General features: G+C 42.2%; 1 protein-coding gene across 1 annotated transcript in view; it reads left to right on the forward strand.

The window, feature by feature from the left end:
- OXSR1 (oxidative stress responsive kinase 1) overlaps window positions 1–17,535 on the forward strand; it is a 93,324-nt gene that overhangs the window by 70,590 nt on the left and 5,199 nt on the right. The window contains exons 7-13 of the mRNA XM_035899636.1: window positions 2,385–2,486; window positions 4,545–4,678; window positions 7,211–7,259; window positions 9,496–9,561; window positions 9,810–9,932; window positions 14,768–14,803; window positions 16,462–16,617. Coding sequence (XP_035755529.1) covers window positions 2,385–2,486; window positions 4,545–4,678; window positions 7,211–7,259; window positions 9,496–9,561; window positions 9,810–9,932; window positions 14,768–14,803; window positions 16,462–16,617 — 666 coding nt within the window. The remainder of the gene's footprint in view (window positions 1–2,384; window positions 2,487–4,544; window positions 4,679–7,210; window positions 7,260–9,495; window positions 9,562–9,809; window positions 9,933–14,767; window positions 14,804–16,461; window positions 16,618–17,535) is intronic.

Below are 17,535 nucleotides of genomic sequence, written 5' to 3' on the forward strand. Positions count from 1 at the left end.
GAACTTCAATGCGTTTTCTCCTATATCTAAAACTTCTTGAGGGATTGAAATAATTTTGGAGTAGCTTAAATATCTTACTGATGAAAGGCTTTTTCAATGTTTGGCGTTTTCAGTGGCTCCCCATGGTGGCATTGAGGGGCTGGTGCGTTAACAGCACTCCTGCAACCTCCTCAGTACAAGTCTAACACCATAGAGTACAAGATCCCCTCCCCATGTCAAGAACTGTCTTTGCAAACTTGCTTCTGAACTGCGCTTCACTGTTGTATAAATCTGGATTATTTTTTTTTTTTATGTTGATTTAAAAACAAATAAAAGTATTCAGTGTTTCCAAAACCAGGTCAGAGTTGTCACTTGCTTTTGTGTCCTGTCCCAGGGCACGGCAGGCTGGCCAGGACCTAAGGGTGCTGCTCCAGGCCCATTGAAGTTAGGGTGGTTGCAATCTGCAGGACAAAAGGGAAAAAAGATCTTAAGGAGGGTGCTAAAAAGGGGGAATGAAGGTTTTAGTGACTTAAGGGGAGGTTCTTCCTGCAACAGATGTGTTTCCAAAGGAGGCAGATTTTCTAGGGAGTCCAGTGCTTCCATGAAGGCTGTGCATCTAACTTGCTGCAAATATTAGATGGTAAGGAGGTATTTCGGGTGCTGGTGTGAAATCCTTCTACGTCCATTTGTATCATCTTGCTGTCTTCCAGCAGGTGTCACTCTGAGCCGCTATATCCAACCTGGGGAAAAAGGACGAAGGGGTTGCTGTAGGTTAGCCTTCCATATGTAGATATTATCGACCCAATTCCATCTGGTTTACTTCAGCGTCATTAAGTTCCTTTATCATGTTAATACGCGATAGCCTGGCATTGTCTTTTAATATATGGTCACTCGACAGATTTATGGCAAAAAAAGTTGATGAGAAAAATAAGTGTTGTTGATGTAAACTGACTGCAGGGTGGTGACTAATATGTGTTGGACAGATGTCAAGATGCATTGCTCTAGACAGTTTTGAACTTCGTGGCTTTCTTTTGCCAGCAGGATTATATAATTAAAAAAACCCACCACGCTAAAGAGTTAAAATCGTGGTGGGAAATGGGGAATTGTACAGTGTATAAATGTACTGTAAGACCAACTGAAGGATAAAGCTAAAACAATGTCCTGAAGTTATTCTCAAAACCTAAAAATAGTGGGAGGGGAAAAAAAAACCAACCCAACCCTTACAGCATATTTCTTCCTGCACTGTGTTCTTTAAAATGATACTAAGTATTACTAGGTATCTGTGCTTGTTTAGTTAAATGACTTGAAATCTATTTGTTATCACAGCATCCATAAACTGCAGCACTTCAGGAAGCCTTTCAAGCCTTTTAAGGCTCACGAAAATGATGCCTGCAGAGTCGAGATATAAATACCTGTTGCTATAATAAATTCCAGTTTAACTATAGCATTATATGAAAAATAGTGCAAGAGGGTTTCTCTGTTTGTTTGCCAAAATTCAAGATCATCTTAAAGGTAGTTTAAGGAACGTTTTTGGCGTCATCACAATGAGCGTCTCTGTAAAGCTCGTTAGGTTAGCTGAACACAATATCCCTATTAGCTTTGATTCATTTTTCTATAGTCTAGCGAGAAGAAATACAGACCATTCTAAGCAGCCAAAAGGCTTTGATTTTTGTAGCTGCTCTTGAAGTTAGTACATAATGTCTGTCCCCTGCAGTGGAGAAAGCACGTGCCAAAATATTACCTAATGATAGTGAGGAAGTAACCGCTTTGGCATATGAAATATTTTTTCCTGTGCATGAGGGGAAGTAAATGCTATAAATTTTCCTGAACAAGTCCGTGTTTAATGTCAAGTGCAGAAGGTACTATTAATTAGTGGAGGGAAATATTAGTCTGCAGACAGGAATGAAGGGCTTTTTACTGAGGTGGTGTGTTCTGAAGTTCCAGGATTGAGCATGTTTGTAGTCAGATTGATTAAGCGGTTGACTAAAAGTGTAGTGAGGCGTACGTCCCAAGGGGATAACAGTCTGTCTATTAACTGTGAGAGTTTCATTATACTGTTTAATGACTCTCTGTGTCTTTGTGTTGAAGTTTGAGCCTGGGTTAACCCAGTGCCCCTTTATGTTCTACACATGGAGAGGTTTATGGCAGAGCAGTCCTAGTTGCACAGTCCACAACCATAATTTTCATCAGACTGTGACTTCTAAAACACCTCCTCGAAGGTATACGCAGCTGGGGGAAGGGGAGAGAGAAAGTGTTCTTTCCATCTCTTTAACACTACAGTGCTGGTCTTCCGAAATTTGAGGGGAAAGGAAGGAAAGGGCGAAAGGTTGTGTAACAAGCTAAAGAAAGGGATTGTAGTGTAGGATAGCAAGAAGCACATGCTAACATCTTCTAATATTTTTCAGGTCAGAGGATATGATTTCAAGGCAGACATCTGGAGCTTTGGGATCACTGCTATTGAACTGGCTACAGGGGCAGCTCCTCACCATAAATACCCGCCGATGAAGGTGAGCAGGTCTCCAGATACTTGTGCAAGATAAAGGATCAGTGTGTTCTGTGGGAGTTTCCAAGAATGTGGCCGGCATGCTTCGTTGAAGAGTTTGTCCTCTCAACTTGCACTTGTGGATCACGATGTTCTTGGATTTATCTGAAGTCACCTTTTAAAAATATGCCACTTAATCAGCATTGTCTGAAACTGTGCTTGGTTCTTATTTAGATCCTGAGTCTCGCCATGGTCACCATTCTTGAGGAAGGTGCTGTGTGTTTTAATCCTGGAGCCTCTGAAGGCAGCAGATGTTTTTAGGGATATAAATAATGATTCAGAAAATGTTATCTGGCATCCAGTGACACTGGGATGGCAAGCCATTCCTCCTCCTGCACTGATAATCCTTTTTGATATCTCTCAGAAATCCTGTTACCAGTTATCCAAAAGAACATCATATTTTGTTTAATGCCAATGCAGACCTGTCAATCACTGAACTAGGGTAGGGCATTTCTGGAAAGTACCACATCAGTATGAAATAGTGCAGTATTGGCAATATTAATATTTTATTGAAGTCAAGGTGGAGGAAACATTCTTGTTTAAATGCTGACACTTCAAAAATCTTTTTTAAATATCTTGGAACTTTGAAGTGCCATATAGTTAGGCTAACTTTCCCTGTTTTCTGACTCTTGAACCAGGGGCTGCTTCCATCACGCTTTTCTTTCAGGGAGTCTGCATCTTAAAGTTAACAGAGTTAGCCCCGTCAGTTGAGGTCCGAAGCATCCTGTCCTTCTACTGAGCTTTGATATAATTTTCCCTGGCTCCTTTGATACTTGATGAGGCCCTGTCTCAGTCACAAAACTTTTAGCCCCTTCTGCATTTCCCACCCTCTTGAAGGCCACTTTTTTTCTACTCCCTCGAATCGAAGTATCATGTGGTGTCATATGGTAGATAGAATTATGAGTCTTCAGTTTTATTAGGTATGGGTTCTAGTTGTGCAGCCTGTAAGACGACTTCTATGTTTTATTTATTGAATGTAATTGCATTTCACTGCAAATTAATTTTGTTATGCAGCAAAATGACCCATGCATTAAGCTACCCTCCAAGGAGAGGGGAGAAAAAAGCAGGGAATTCTGTCACGGACTGTATAATTTCAGCTAGATTGATGGGCTCTTGCTGCCGTAAGCAATATAGCTGTTGAAAGCTATTTAAATGTGCTATGTGCTGCTTCCTTTTCTAAAAATAGATATTCATCTGTACGTAGGTGACAAGTGAAAATGGAAATGAGTAATTTTCTTCCTTTCCTTCAGAATATCTGAGTGATGTGAAGGATCAGTTTGGCTTGGTGGGTGCTTGTGTGAGAAACGTCTTCACCTGCTGTCACATTGGTACATGGAAATGAACCCTTGTATTTTTTTATGTTGCCCTTCTGCTTTTATGTTAATTTGATTTCTAGCTAAGAAATACCCGCAGGGAGATCTAAACAGAGCGTTTCAATGAAATGCTTTGCACAATTGCTCATATCAAATGAGGAAGGCTGGTAGAAGTTCTGCTATGCTTACACCAAACAGGCCTGGTAGCCCATCCCAACCTTGTGTTTGGCCCACAGACTGCGCTGTGGGCCAGGAGATGTAATGGAAGACGACAACATAAACTATCGGATATAAATTAGCCTGGCTTCTCAAGGAAAGGAGGTGGAGGTGACTCTCTAGATTCTATTGTACGAGTCTTGAAGCTCTCAGCTGACAAGCAGAATTTGCAGGGGTGTAGAGGTTTTGAAAATCATTCTTTCTGCAAAGTTAGCGAATGTGGGAAGCAAAGGGAAGAAGAAGAGACCCTGTTGTAATCCCCTTGAGGAAAAGGTAGGGGAGTTTTTGCTGTCTGGTGAATGTGAGGAGACAGTCTTAAATTGTAAGAAACTTCACTCTGAGCTCAGGCTACCCCCAGAGAGCCGTTGTGATGAAACAGTCCTTGTTGACTCAGATGCTTGATGAAAATGCGTATCTAAAATACAGTGTTCCCAAGATCTGTCTCTAACAAAGGCCAAGAAAAATCTCATTGCCAATAGACATAATTCTTTCAGGTTTTAATGCTGACGCTACAGAATGAGCCTCCATCTTTGGAAACTGGTGTGCAAGATAAGGAGATGCTGAAGAAGTACGGGAAATCATTTAGGAAGATGATTTCATCATGCCTACAAAAAGACCCCGAAAAAAGGTAAGAACAGGTGTCACCAAAATAAATTAAAAAGAAAAAACAAACCAAAACCCTAAAACAAACCCACAAAACTCATGGCATTCCATAATTTTTAAAGCTGGTACACTCTCAGCCCCTCCAGCCTTTCAGTCACAATGAACACAGCAATTTTGCTGTGTGGCAGCAGATTCTCTTGACTGTCCTTAAGAATAAGGATAAATGTCTGGCATTGTGCCTGGCCAGGGCGCACGGCTTCCATTTGGGTTAATGAGAGTGCATCCCAGTCCACTGCCTGTGTAGTGCTGTTCTCCCCCTTGCCACCCCCAGCAGGTGACTGCAGTTCATGTTTTGTTCCCAGTCAAGACTGCTCTGTGTTTATAAATGAGAAATTACACCTTGGGCGGTAAGTATTTGCTTGCGAAGCTTCGTAAATAAACTTTTAAAAATTTGCTGGTGCAAAGAAGGCTTTCAGTGTAGTTTTGACTTGCTTAATGACAAGAAATATTTGCTTGAGGGGGGCAGAAATCAGGAGTAACACTGGCAAATTTTACCAACATGTTTTCATCAATACAGGTTGCTTAAGTGACCTGAGGACACTTTTCAGTCTTCCTCGTAACAGTAGCTTGACTACTCGCTGTTGTTACAAACACTACCGAGGGGGTGGTACATATGTTGTGGTGCCCGGGATAGCATTGTGTCATGATGTTAGGGCATCGTTCAAAGCCGTGCCGGGGTCCCGCTGTCTGCGGCGCTGTTCAAAACCCACAGCCTGTCACGCAGGAGAGCTCAGATGTGTTTCTGTGGAGGACGGTCATAGCATTTGCCTGTCTGTGAAGCTGTTCAAAGGCGTGTTCATCCTGCATTAAAAACAGCGTACCTTAAAATGCAAAGGTAAAGGAACAAGCATTCCCACAGATCAGTTTTTATACCTCTTAGTTTCTTTTTTTCCCCTCAGTAAGCAAACTACTTCTGGAAAGGAAAAAATCCCTTCATAAAATAATAATAATGAAGGCATTTTTCAGTTCCCTTTTGTGACAGATCCGGGAACAAAGGCTTCTCACGCATCATGAGATGGGATCTCTCTCTTCTAACAAGCTTCACACTTGAAATGCTTAATGAATCCAGTGGAGTGCTTGATAAATGCTGATAGCAGGGTGGTTTTTCCCAGCGTGATGTTTTTTTCTCCCTTCTAAAGCATATCCTATCCCTGCAGGTTAGAATGCGTGCTGATCGGAATTAAACACAATGGCTTTGAATAGTGGCGTCCCCCTTCTCTCTTCTCGAGCACCACTAACAGCCACTACCATCACCCTGACTGTGGGAGCAGGAGGTCGGCTCCTAAAGAGCACCTAGCAGAGTCAGATATGCTCATGCATATTGTATGGCTTCTCAAAGAGGAGGATTTAGTGCAATTGCTTTTTAATTATTTTGGGGGCTCCCTTGCTATAAGGTGGATGATTTTTGTTAAGAATAGTCTGAGGTGAAATAAACCCTGTGATGAATGGCCTTTGCAAATTGCTAATTAAACTCTGTTACTATTTAAGCATAGTTTGTACTATGTGACGTGCTCTAAGTTGGTACTTTCTTATGTAGGCCTGAGTCTTTAGAAAGAAAGAACTTTATTGTGGCCTTTCAGTACTTAAAGGGGGCCTGTAGGAAAGATGGGGACGATGTTTTTAGCAAGGCTGACTGTGACAGGACAAGGGATCATGATTTTAAAATAAACCAGGGTAGGTTTAGACTGGATATAAGGAAGAAATTCTTTACAATGAGGGTGGTGAAACACTGGAACGGGTTGCCCAGAGAGGTGGTGGAGGCCCCATCCCTGGAAACATTCAAGGCCAGGTTGGACGGGGCTCTGAGCAACCTGATCTGGTTAAAGGTGTCCCTGCTCCCTGCAGGGGGGTTGGGCTAGATGACCTCTAAAGGTCCTTTCCAACCCAAACCATTCTATGATTCTATGAATCTAAGCTAACCAAGGGGGATGTCTTTTACTTTCCAGTGTTTATCCTAAAGCCTAACTTAAAGGGGAAAGTTTGTACTTGTTCCTTTTCTATTAGACAAAGGTTGATCGTCCCACCTGTGTTTTATAGAACTAATCATAGAATCATAGAATGGTTTGGGTTGGGGTTCCTTTTCTATTAGACAAAGGTTGATTGTCCCACCTGTGTTTATAGAACTAATCACACACATGCAATCTGAAATAACTCTGTTACTTGCACTCCTGCTGTAGGTGATGATCCTTCATGTCAATTTTGAGCAAATAGTTTCGGTGATCCTATCAAACTGGCTCTAAAAGACTCAAGTTCAACATAAAAATGGGAGCAGCTTCTTCACCCCCCCGCCCCAAGTTATTCACTGCTTTTGAACAGAATAGGCTTTGATCAGAATACACTGAGTGTTTAAAAGACTGCTGGTGTAGAATTTACTTGGAACACGTTGCCGATGCCCTTACAAGATGCCGTGTTACAACAAGCTGCAGCAACCTGGAAGACTGTTGTGTTGAAAGGGGGCATTTATCATTGTCTTTTCTGCATCTGTTTTTATTGACAGACCGACAGCAGCAGAACTCTTAAGACACAAATTTTTCACGAAAGCAAAGGTAAGAAAACACTTCCTGAACTGATCTGTGCAGAGGCTGTGGAGAGGACTTTTCAGAAGTATGATAGGTATGGTGACAGCTTTATTGGCATGAGTGTGGGCTGTTTCATTTAGGGCCAGCATAGCTGAGTGAGTTGAATGGGTCATTGTGAACAACCAGAATGAAACCCCTCTTCTGTACCTCCTTGTGTGTGCTGCTATTAAGAGAAATTATCTAGGAATTCTTTAAGCATTTACATGTCTTTCAGTGGCTTTGGGGGTTTTTTCTTCTCTTGTCATGGTGCCATTCTGGCTGCCTGTCCAACCATAAAGGTCTCTGTGGCAGTAAATGTAACTTATATTTTAGTAAACTCTATAATCAGTCTGTATGCAAGGCAGTGAATGAGGCCCACTGTGCAGAGGGCTGCCTAAAACTATTTCACCCTGTGTTGCCTTATGGAAAGTGAAGATCCTGTGATACAAATTAGTAGGAAACTCCCATTTCTAGCCTTGAAGTGAACTGCCAGTGAGCATTTATGTAATTACTGCCTGGAGATTAGTGCATGTGCAATGTCTTATTGAGGGAGACAGACAGAAATAATACAAGGGAGAATTTATATTTCCATGGGAATGAGGAAATGTTTTCTGTTTGCTTATTTTTTCTGTGGCATGTTTGTGATCAAAATACACGGGTTTTATAGCAGAACACAGACTAAACTATCAAAAAGATATCAGATACCTGGGGTAGCACAGCAGCATCACCAATTAATCAAAGTTGTTTTCAGCTCCCAGATTAAGATGCCTAAATGGAAGTGGCCACATCCAGGTATCTGTACAGGAATGCAACCAAGGAAGTCCAGAGTGTTATCCAGTTTATGAAATGTAGGAGTTTGCTTTAGGGCAAGTTTAACTGATGCTTGGGCTCTTGACAGTATTAACTAGGTTTTCATTGTCCATAATGGGATTTTAGGCAACTGAATAGTCTGCACCTGTATGCGCACTCGGTGTCCAAAGGGACAAGATGGTTTACACATTGCTGACCTTTCTCCATTTGGTTACGCGAGTTCTAGTTCATATTATACTTTGTTGTGTGTAAAATCTCCTTCATGCTTTCATTAAGCTGCTGCAGAGTAACATATTAGCATATGTGGTGATAGAAAATTAACATTATTGTAAATGAAGCAGTGCTTAAACCAGCACCCAAAGTGCAAATGTGTGCTGGTTAACACTCGGTGTTAAGTTACTTTTATACAACAGCCACTGCCAAACTGACAGCTGTAACTTGAGAACAGCGGAGTCCAACTTCTATATGTCTATATTAAACCATATATTTAAATACAGATTATGTTAGTAAAAGTGTGTTTTGATAGTGCTGAGAGCCACTTATGAGACAGCGTGTGTCTTGGGGATCTCCATCTTGCGTGCAAGGGACCATCACAGGGGAGTTCGGGGAGCACTTCATGGGCAGAGGTGGTGGGGCTACCTAACCTCAGTCCTGTGGTGTGAAACACCCAGCCAGATCCTAGGGCTAACACCAGGGTGCCTGCCTGGCCTGCTTCCTCTGCAGCCAGCAGCTTGGCTCGGTAGTCAACCGGTTGGAAAATTGTACAGCCACAAGCCCACACATTAGCTACTCTGGAGTAGCTTGTTGAAGAGGAAATTTAATACAGTAAAGCATCACAGCAGTTTCCCAATATTTAGTCTGTTGTGATCACCACATTTACTTCCTCTCTGCTGTACATTTTTTCAGCCATTCTAACTCCTGTTGCCCTAATTCCTGCGTCTCGTTACTCCAGCATACATTCCTGCATCCTGGCCTGCCTGACATCTGAGGTTTGACTTTGACAGCTGGACAGGCATAAATTTAGGGGCAAGATAAAACGAAGTGGCTGGATCCAGGTGGTGTAGTATCCGTGAATGGAAGAATGCTAAATGTCTCGGCAGGGTATCAGATGCTGGGATATAATAAGTATAAGCACGTTCCCCAGTACATCAGATGGCGTAGCATGCAACTCCTTGATTGTTAATTCCCTGTCATTTTGCATAGGGAAAGTGCCACTGCTTGCTTAAACAGTATTTAGGATGAAACATCATATGGTGTAGTCCAAAGGAAGAAAGTGGTCAATGTCGTTGGGGTAGTGGGGGTGAAAACACGTAAAAGCTTTCTGCTAGAAATAGCTTAACAGTTTATCAGAGACACTGAAGGAATCAAAGGATGTTTTCAGCAATGCAAACGTTTGGTGTCTTGTCTTTTGCAGAATAAAGAATTTTTACAAGAGAAGATGTTGCAGAGAGCACCAACAATCACTGAAAGATCCAAAAAGGTACTGAAAACCTCTTGGGCTCTTGCTGTTATAGTCATACTAGCTTTTTTATGCTTGTGTTCACATTTTAATTAAAATTATTGTAGAACAGCATTTTCTAGATCCAGAGCTAGACATTTCAATGAAATACTCAAGTGCCCTGGCAGATGGTGCAACCTAAAGATGCTCGTGTGCTATTTCTCCTAGAAGAGATCAACTGTAGAAACTGTCTGCTTGACATATCAGTTTTCCATCTTTGTGCCGAGCAGGTCCGGAGAGTCCCAGGTTCCAGCGGGCGTCTTCATAAGACTGAAGATGGTGGCTGGGAATGGAGTGATGATGAACTAGATGAAGAAAGTGAGGAAGGCAGAGCAGCAATTTCACAGCTCAGGGTGGGTCCTCGAACTCCAATAGCTCTACTGTCTCTGTTTTGTTTTCTAACTGTGGTATGTCTAAATATCCCTGGGAAGCATGTGGCCTTGTTTGAAGTGTGATATGCAGTAAGTTACAATCCCTCCCCTTGAGTTTGTAGCCCAACCAGAGAAAGCAGACTGAAGGCTGAAGAAATTGTATTGATCTCCTTTCTGTCATCATTCTGGGGCACAGCTGGTCTCATTCAAGGATGCTGAGCGTAATTGGGACCATGAATTCAGATGATCTGCGCCCAGCTTAGCATACTAATTCACGTGAGCTAGGATATTCTCTTTGTTTTTAAGGGAGCTCTTTGAGATGCTTTCTTCTGGAAGTGTCAAGAGAGGTTTTGTCCTACTGCCCTCTCCAGGATGGAGCTGAACTCAATAGGGCCTGTACTTATGGCTGATACCTGAAATACACAGGGCCTAGTTCTGTCCCCTCAGCTACGCTGAAATGAATTAGTGCTAGTAGTAAACGTTACGGCATCCCTGAAGTTACAAGGAGTGATTGGTCTAGCACTTGAAAATCCTCACGCTACCCCCCCAACACATACACAAAAAACCGCAAGCCCAGACTAACCCCCAGAAACACAGAGGAGTAGTGCACAGCGATCAAATAAAGGATTACAACAAAATTCCAGATTGTCTTCCTCCCAGTAGTCAGTGTGGATTTTGACTGTAATGGCTTGCTGGTTCCCTTTTCACTACAGCAGGTAGCTGAAGGGGACTACACATTTAATCATTCTGTAATTGAATTAGTGAGGCAGTGAAGGATTTTTAGAGGAAGCTTTTCAATATGAAAGGAAAAAACAGTATTGGTTTGAAGTATTTATCCCTTTACAGCTTTAACTTTTCCCTTTACAACTTTAACTTTTCTCATTTCTCTTTCGTTGCTTTTTCTTCTACTGGTGTTCTGTATAGACATCAAATATGAAACACAAGGTTTTGCATCTTTTTGGCATCCTTTGAAATGCTTGGGTTTTTAAAGCCTCTTATTAATCAAGTAATTCCACACTTTGTGGCAACAACTATTGTGTCTTTTTAAAGAGCTTACTATATCCAGGGTCAAGGAGGATCTCTTGTCACCAGATGGATACTACCGAAATTCTTAAACCTTTATAAGCTGAAATCTTCGAAATTCCTTTTGTAGGTTAAAATATAATCAAATTTTAGGAGGGAATATTGTGAAAGACCCTAACTCTATTTCAGAAATTACTTAGAACTTGTTCTATCGTGTCTCTAAGCTCAGGATACTATGAGTTAGCACCATTTACTGTGTTTTGAACAGTACTTGCTTGTTTCATTCCTCTTATGCAGAAAAGAGCAGATTGACACACATGTTTACAAGCTCCTTCTCAAGCCATTTTTTTTTCCTTGGAGCTTTGGCATATTTCCTTTACTGCTGTCTGTTCTGATCTCTCTAATTTGGGCCATGCTTGGCTTTTACTTCTGTCTCTCCCATTCAAGAAACTTTTAGGATGGGTGTTGGAGCAGTAGATCTCAATTCAGTCACCTAAAGGTAATTGTACGTTGCCATTTTGGAGACACCGGGTGTAGATATAGTGCAGAACTTTGGGACACGTGTACCTTTCTGGAGGTCAGGAAGGGCACCATGGCATCTACGTGTCTACTTAGGTGGCTGAATCCTGCCCTTGGTGTCTTTCCTCTGCACGGCTTTTGAGTTGTTTTCTTCAGCCCGAAGATGAAAGGATGGGAACGCCTGTGCACCTCTTCTGTTTGATCCCTTTCCGAGCAATCTTAAGACTTGTATTCAAACTGCCAGTGTTTTGCCACAAATACAGTGGTGGTGTTGAGGACTGGTGTTAATCCTGTATTTTGGCCAGATTTCAAGCACAGGGTGTAAACTTCACCTGCTTGTAATCCCTGTGCAATTTTAACTAAGTTGTAATATAGAATAATTTACATTAACTAGATGTTACCTTTTATTCCTGCCCGTGGCAGAAGGGTTGGCCTAGATGGATCTTTAAAGGTCCTTTCCAACCCAAACTATTCTGTGATTCCGGCTGTACCTGTGTTTTATTGCTGTCAGCCTTAAAGTAAAAGAATGGCTTGCAGATTGACTTAATTTGCTAAAATACTTCAGTATTATCCTGCATAAAAGCTTCTACATAAATGTAAAGTGTTTGTATTTTTTGCTCATCTGCACTTTATAGAAAAAATAAGGTGAATTTAGTATGTAAATGTGTATTTTACAAGTCTCTTGCTAGGACTGCACCTGAAAGCAGACAAATATTTATTACAAATGACGAGAAATACCAGCCCAATTTGTTGAATAAGCTGACTTGCTGGCTCAACGTTACCTTTTGGGTAGAAAGACTTCCTGAGCTGCTTTACTCTCGGTATTTAAAACCTTGAATTTGAATTAGAGCAATTGTGTTTATGTGGGCTCTTAAATAACTTGCTCCCGTTACTCAGTAGATCTGTGCACCGCATGGTCACGTTTCACTGGTTACTCCCATCATCTCTAATTACACAAGCAAAAGTAAGTTAGAGCTAATACATGTCAGCACATCCCAAAGTCAACCTTTTTGTGCCTTAATTAGGTAACCATCTTTTAATATTTGTCTTACTTCCTTTCAGTCTCTTCATGTTTTTCCTTAGTTTGCCTCTGTTTGCCATTTATCTGGGTTAGTCGTTAGCTGTGGAGTCGGGCCAGTGTTTCCATGCTTGTCTGTACCGCATCTAGCACGCTGCGGACTTTCAGACAAGCTCCTTTTGAGTTATTCCTTGAGGTATCCGTGTACTCTTGGATAGGAGCTTTGTGCCTGGAAGAACAGTGCTGCAGCCGTGGCCTGCGGATGTGGAGCGTGCCTGTTTATCTCTGGGAGCAGTGCCATGTTTTTCATCTTGCCTGGTAACTCTCAAGTGAAGGCTCAACATACCGGGATGGATTTCAGGCTTTACCTTTCCAGCTGTGTGACTTTTTTCCTGATGCTGTCTGTGCGTGGTCACCATGAAGGAACTGTTCCTTCTCCTCCTGTCCAGAGGGCTTTCTGCAACTTGCTGTTCTGAGAGTAAGAGCTTTTACTCTCTCTCATGAGAGGCCTCTGGGTCATATTAGGGCTACAAAAATGATCTGAGGGCTGGAGCCCCTCTCCTATGAGGCCAGGCTGGGAGAGTTGGGGTTGTTCAGCCTGGAGAAGAGAAGGCTGCAGGCAGAGCTGATTGTGGCCTTTCAGTACCTAAAGGGGGCCTATAGGAAAGATGGGGACAATCTTTTTAGTAGGAACAGCTGTGACAAGACAAGGGGTGATGGTTTTAAACTGAAGCAGGGTAGGTTTAAACTGGATCTAAGGAATAAATTCTTTACAATGAGGGTGGTAAAACACTGGAACGGGTTGCCCAGAGAGGTAGGGGAGGCCCCATCCCTGGAAACATTCAAGGCCAGGTTGGATGGGGCTGTGAACAACCTGATCTGGTTAAAGGTGTCCCTGCTCGCGCAGGGGGGTTGCCGCAGGTGTTTCAGTAGGGCCAGCTGTGACAGGACAAGGGGTAATGGCTTTAAACTAAAACAGGGTAGGTTTAGACTGGATATAAAAAAGAAATTCTTTACAATGAGGGTGGTGAAACACTGGAATGAGTTGCCCAGTGAGGTGGTGGAGGCCCCATCCTTGGGAACATTCAAGATCAGGTTGGATGGGGCTGTGAGCAACCTGATCTGGTTAAAGGTGTCCCTGCTCATTGCAGGGGGTTTAGGCTAGATGACCTCTAGGGGTCCCTTCCAACCCAAAACATTCTATGATTCTATGATATGTTATAAATTGCTCTGATCTGCATTGGTTAAGTTAGGGGCATTGGTTAGTGCATAAACTGGCCCAAGTTAAGATTGTGGCATGATGAGACTTACGTTTTTTCTGTCAAACATGCTGTCCTAATCGCAACCTGTGTTTTAGATCATTATGTGGTGAAGGGATATGTATTTCATTAATCCCAGCATGGACCAAGCCATCCCACCTGTCTATCTCCACATGGTAATTGGACCTGTTAGAAGGTGCAGGCTCTCTTAATTGCAGGGCTTTACAGGAGTACTTGGCAATTCTTGCTTGCTCATGTGAAATAGCTAATGAATGTTATCTTTGTTTTACTGATAAGCAAAGATTGGTCGAGTTGCTCTGACTGCACTTTCCCCTCCATTCTGCTGATCTCCTTGTTTCACTGCTGAACTTGTGTACAGCTGTCACTTTTCTGCATTCTCTCATGGAGAGCATAGTCTAATGCTGAGTTTAAGGGCAAGGAGAGCAGGCAAGAGATTTCTTGCTATAAAGCAGCACAAATAAGGCTGATTTCTGCGCCCCCACCCCCCTTCACTCCCCTCCCAAGGTTTTGTATGGTTTAAGCAAGTTGGTTTGCAAACTAGTTCCCTAAGTACACGAAGGGAACTTGTTTCCTAGCAGAATTCTGCAAGGCAGATTGGTGTGGCTAATCTTTTTCCACAAGACTTGGACGGCTTAAAATGGATGCTGGTGCACAAGTAATTTGATCCAATCTGAGTGATCTTCGAGAGAACTGGATTTTGCTAATAGTTAGCAATGATAGCAGCTTAGGTATTGTATGCCACTGTGTAAATATCAACTGCAAGTCCCCAAACATGACTGTATGTCTCTGGGTATTATGATATGCTTTAGGTTGCCAACAAATTGTGTGGCTTCCCTTTCATTATGCATCTTAATACATATATGTAATTTAAAAACAATTATGTAGATTTCATATGTTCAGGGTGGTTCAGAAAAGTCCTTCTAGTCATTAAGTCTCATTTTTGTCAAGGCCGTGACAGCTTTTTCTTTGTTTTTCAGTCTCCCAGGGTGAAAGAACCTGTACAGAATTCCGAGGTAAGTTATAATTGCAAATGACTTCCTGAAATGATGACTCCTGGTTATTGCTGTTGTTGCAAGGAACATGTTTTTATTAGCCTTTGAAAACGTTATTGTGTGAAGCAGAAGCTAGTATCTAGCTGAGCTCTACTTGAAAACCTCTCTATAAAAGGAATTGGTAGCTGTGTAATGCCAAGAGGTCTTTCTGAGCTAAGTTTGGTGTATATCTATTCAACTTTACTTGCTGTGGCAAAAGTCTGTGGTAAGAATTGGTTACAAGAACAACCTAAGCAAAAGAACTGTGTTCTGATTTCCTCTTTAAAAAAAAACAAACCCCAAAACCCCAACAACAAAACACAACTTTAAAATGTCTGTTTTGCATAGTCCAATTCGCTGGTTTGGAACCTGTGCTTGGAATTGTGAAAAAAAATCTGTAGTGGTATTTAATAGCAAACTTCAAATGCAGTTTATAATCTGCCTTCAATTCTGTCCTGTGTTTCTTGCATCAGGAATACTAGTATATCTTATCTTTCAATGATAGAGACTGCTTATCTTCTAGAGACTGCTATGTCTTTCTTTTCCCTACCTGTGTGGAAAGATAAACAAGGCTGTCTCCTAGAAATTAGTCTTGGGTTAGGCTGTCCTGTTCTTCCTTCATCTGTTCCTGAAGATTGATTATAAAGGGAGATCTTAAGAAAGACTACAGTTCTGCCACTGTAATTTAGCATAAACTCTAAATTCAAAGAAAAAGCTGAAAACCAGAATCCCTTTGGGATGAATTTCCCCATTGTGATACATCCCTTAATATATATTGTGGGTTGGAGGTCTGCTGCCCAGGTTTTCAATAATCAAGGAGACTTACATTTCCTACAGCTTAGCAGAGTAAGTTGGAGGGCACACTGAAGAAGTGCCATCAAGCTTACAGTTCTTTGGCTACCATGCCAAAAACAGTTTCTCTGTTCTGACACGAGGTAAAACAGGTTAAACTTTCATTCAGCTCTTTTCTCCACCCCCAAATTAATTGCATAGGATTTTTTTTTTTGCAAGGGACTAACTTTAGTAAGTCCAATTCTAAACAGTCTTGTCTTGTGTGTTTTGAAGAACTAATGCTCTGAATTGACTTTTCAGTTGAATATCCAGATTGCTGTGACTGTGATGTTTGTTTTACAAATGGATAAATCGTTGATAGTTCTCTTAATGCTTTGCTAGGCTATGTTCTCTGAAAGAAACTACAAGTCAAAGCAGAGTTGCTCTGCTCTGACTGCATGGCTACTTGGAAATACAAGTAGGACTTGGATTCTGAGAAGGGGGAAACTAAAGCTTTAGGGTGCTCTCGTCCAAGCTAGGATGTGATCTCTGTGCATCCAGCCTTGCTAGCTGCAGTCTGTAATTTTTGTCCAAGATCCACAGTCATGCGACTATCTTGGTTTCTTATCCTTCTTTACTGGTGAGTAAAACTTGAAAATATTGGAGCAGAAGGAGTCCCTGGACATGAGGAAACATTAAACCCCTTGAATACAAACTTGGGATCAGTCTTAGTGTCCTGGAGGCCTAGGAATGCCCTTAGTGAACTTCTCTAAGCGATTTATGTGGCAAACAAGCACTTTTTGGAAAGCTGGTGCCTGAGTCAGAACTTTTGAGTTTCTTTTCTCATTAAAACGCCTTCTTGCTTGCAGCTATTCCCATCAGCTGAGCCACCAGGTCCTTCACTCAATGCTCCAGCACAGGCACCTACTCAACTACCTCAGGCTGCAGGACAAGTACCTGCACAACCTCAAACTGCTGTACCTCCACCTAGTCAGGCTCCTCCAGCAGCCCCAGCAGCAGCCCAGGTAAGATCAGAAACCCTTCGTACCAGCTTTCAGCTTTGCACTTTGCTGTTCTGTTCAAGACGTGCTGAAACAGTCTGAAGCTGTGGAAGTTTCTTGTCTGGAGTTGCATTAGCACTGCTGCTTATGCAGAAGTGACAGCTGGCCCTGGTGGCTTGCAAAAGGAAGACAGTCAATGTGGGCACAGCAGTTTCTCGTTCTTGTTCTGTGGGTGAGCAGTGACTTTTTATGCTGTTCAGGGAGTGGACTCTGGCTTGAGGCAAGGTAAGAAAAAAGGAGAGTCCTTTTTAAGTGGCAGCTGCTTGTTCCTGCTGTTTAAGGTTCAGCACAAACAGGCTCTGACTGTCTCTTAGCATCACTGGCATCTATGGGATAAGAGTGGAGAGGAAAGTGAGAGGGAAAAAACCAGAATGTGCAAGTTCTTCAGGCTTCAAAAGAGAGACAGGAGGCCTGTGTTAAAACTATCATTGTAGCAGTCAAAAATTGTGGAGAAACTCCATCTTTGGGAAGTTCTGAACCTTGTGGTGCTTTCAAACACTTCCATTTCAAGCAGAGGGGGCAGAATGGACCTTTGAGGGGAAGTACAGGGGGCGTGAAAGCTTGACAAGCCTGTGTTTAATTCTTAGCTACATCACCCCAAAGTGTAGGATATAGGTCAGATAGCCAGGCATAGCAAAGTCAGGAAAGAGCTCTGACTTGTGTTAAAAAGAGAAAAATGGCCAACCTAAATAATAACTGAGATACTTGGAACACGTCTTGTGGTTTGCTGGAGTAAAGCACTGCAGAATTTGCCAGACTCCTGAATGATGGCACTTCTTTTATAAAAGACACTAATGTTCATATTTGTTGGTGGGGAGAGGCTGTCACTGTTGGATGGGGCCAGGCTAGCATCGGCCTTTTGCAGGCCCCAGGGGAAGGAGC

This window comes from Egretta garzetta, unplaced genomic scaffold (genome assembly GCF_000687185.1).
Source record: "Egretta garzetta isolate BGI_Z169 unplaced genomic scaffold, ASM68718v1 scaffold117, whole genome shotgun sequence".
NCBI classification, from domain to species: domain Eukaryota; kingdom Metazoa; phylum Chordata; class Aves; order Pelecaniformes; family Ardeidae; genus Egretta; species Egretta garzetta.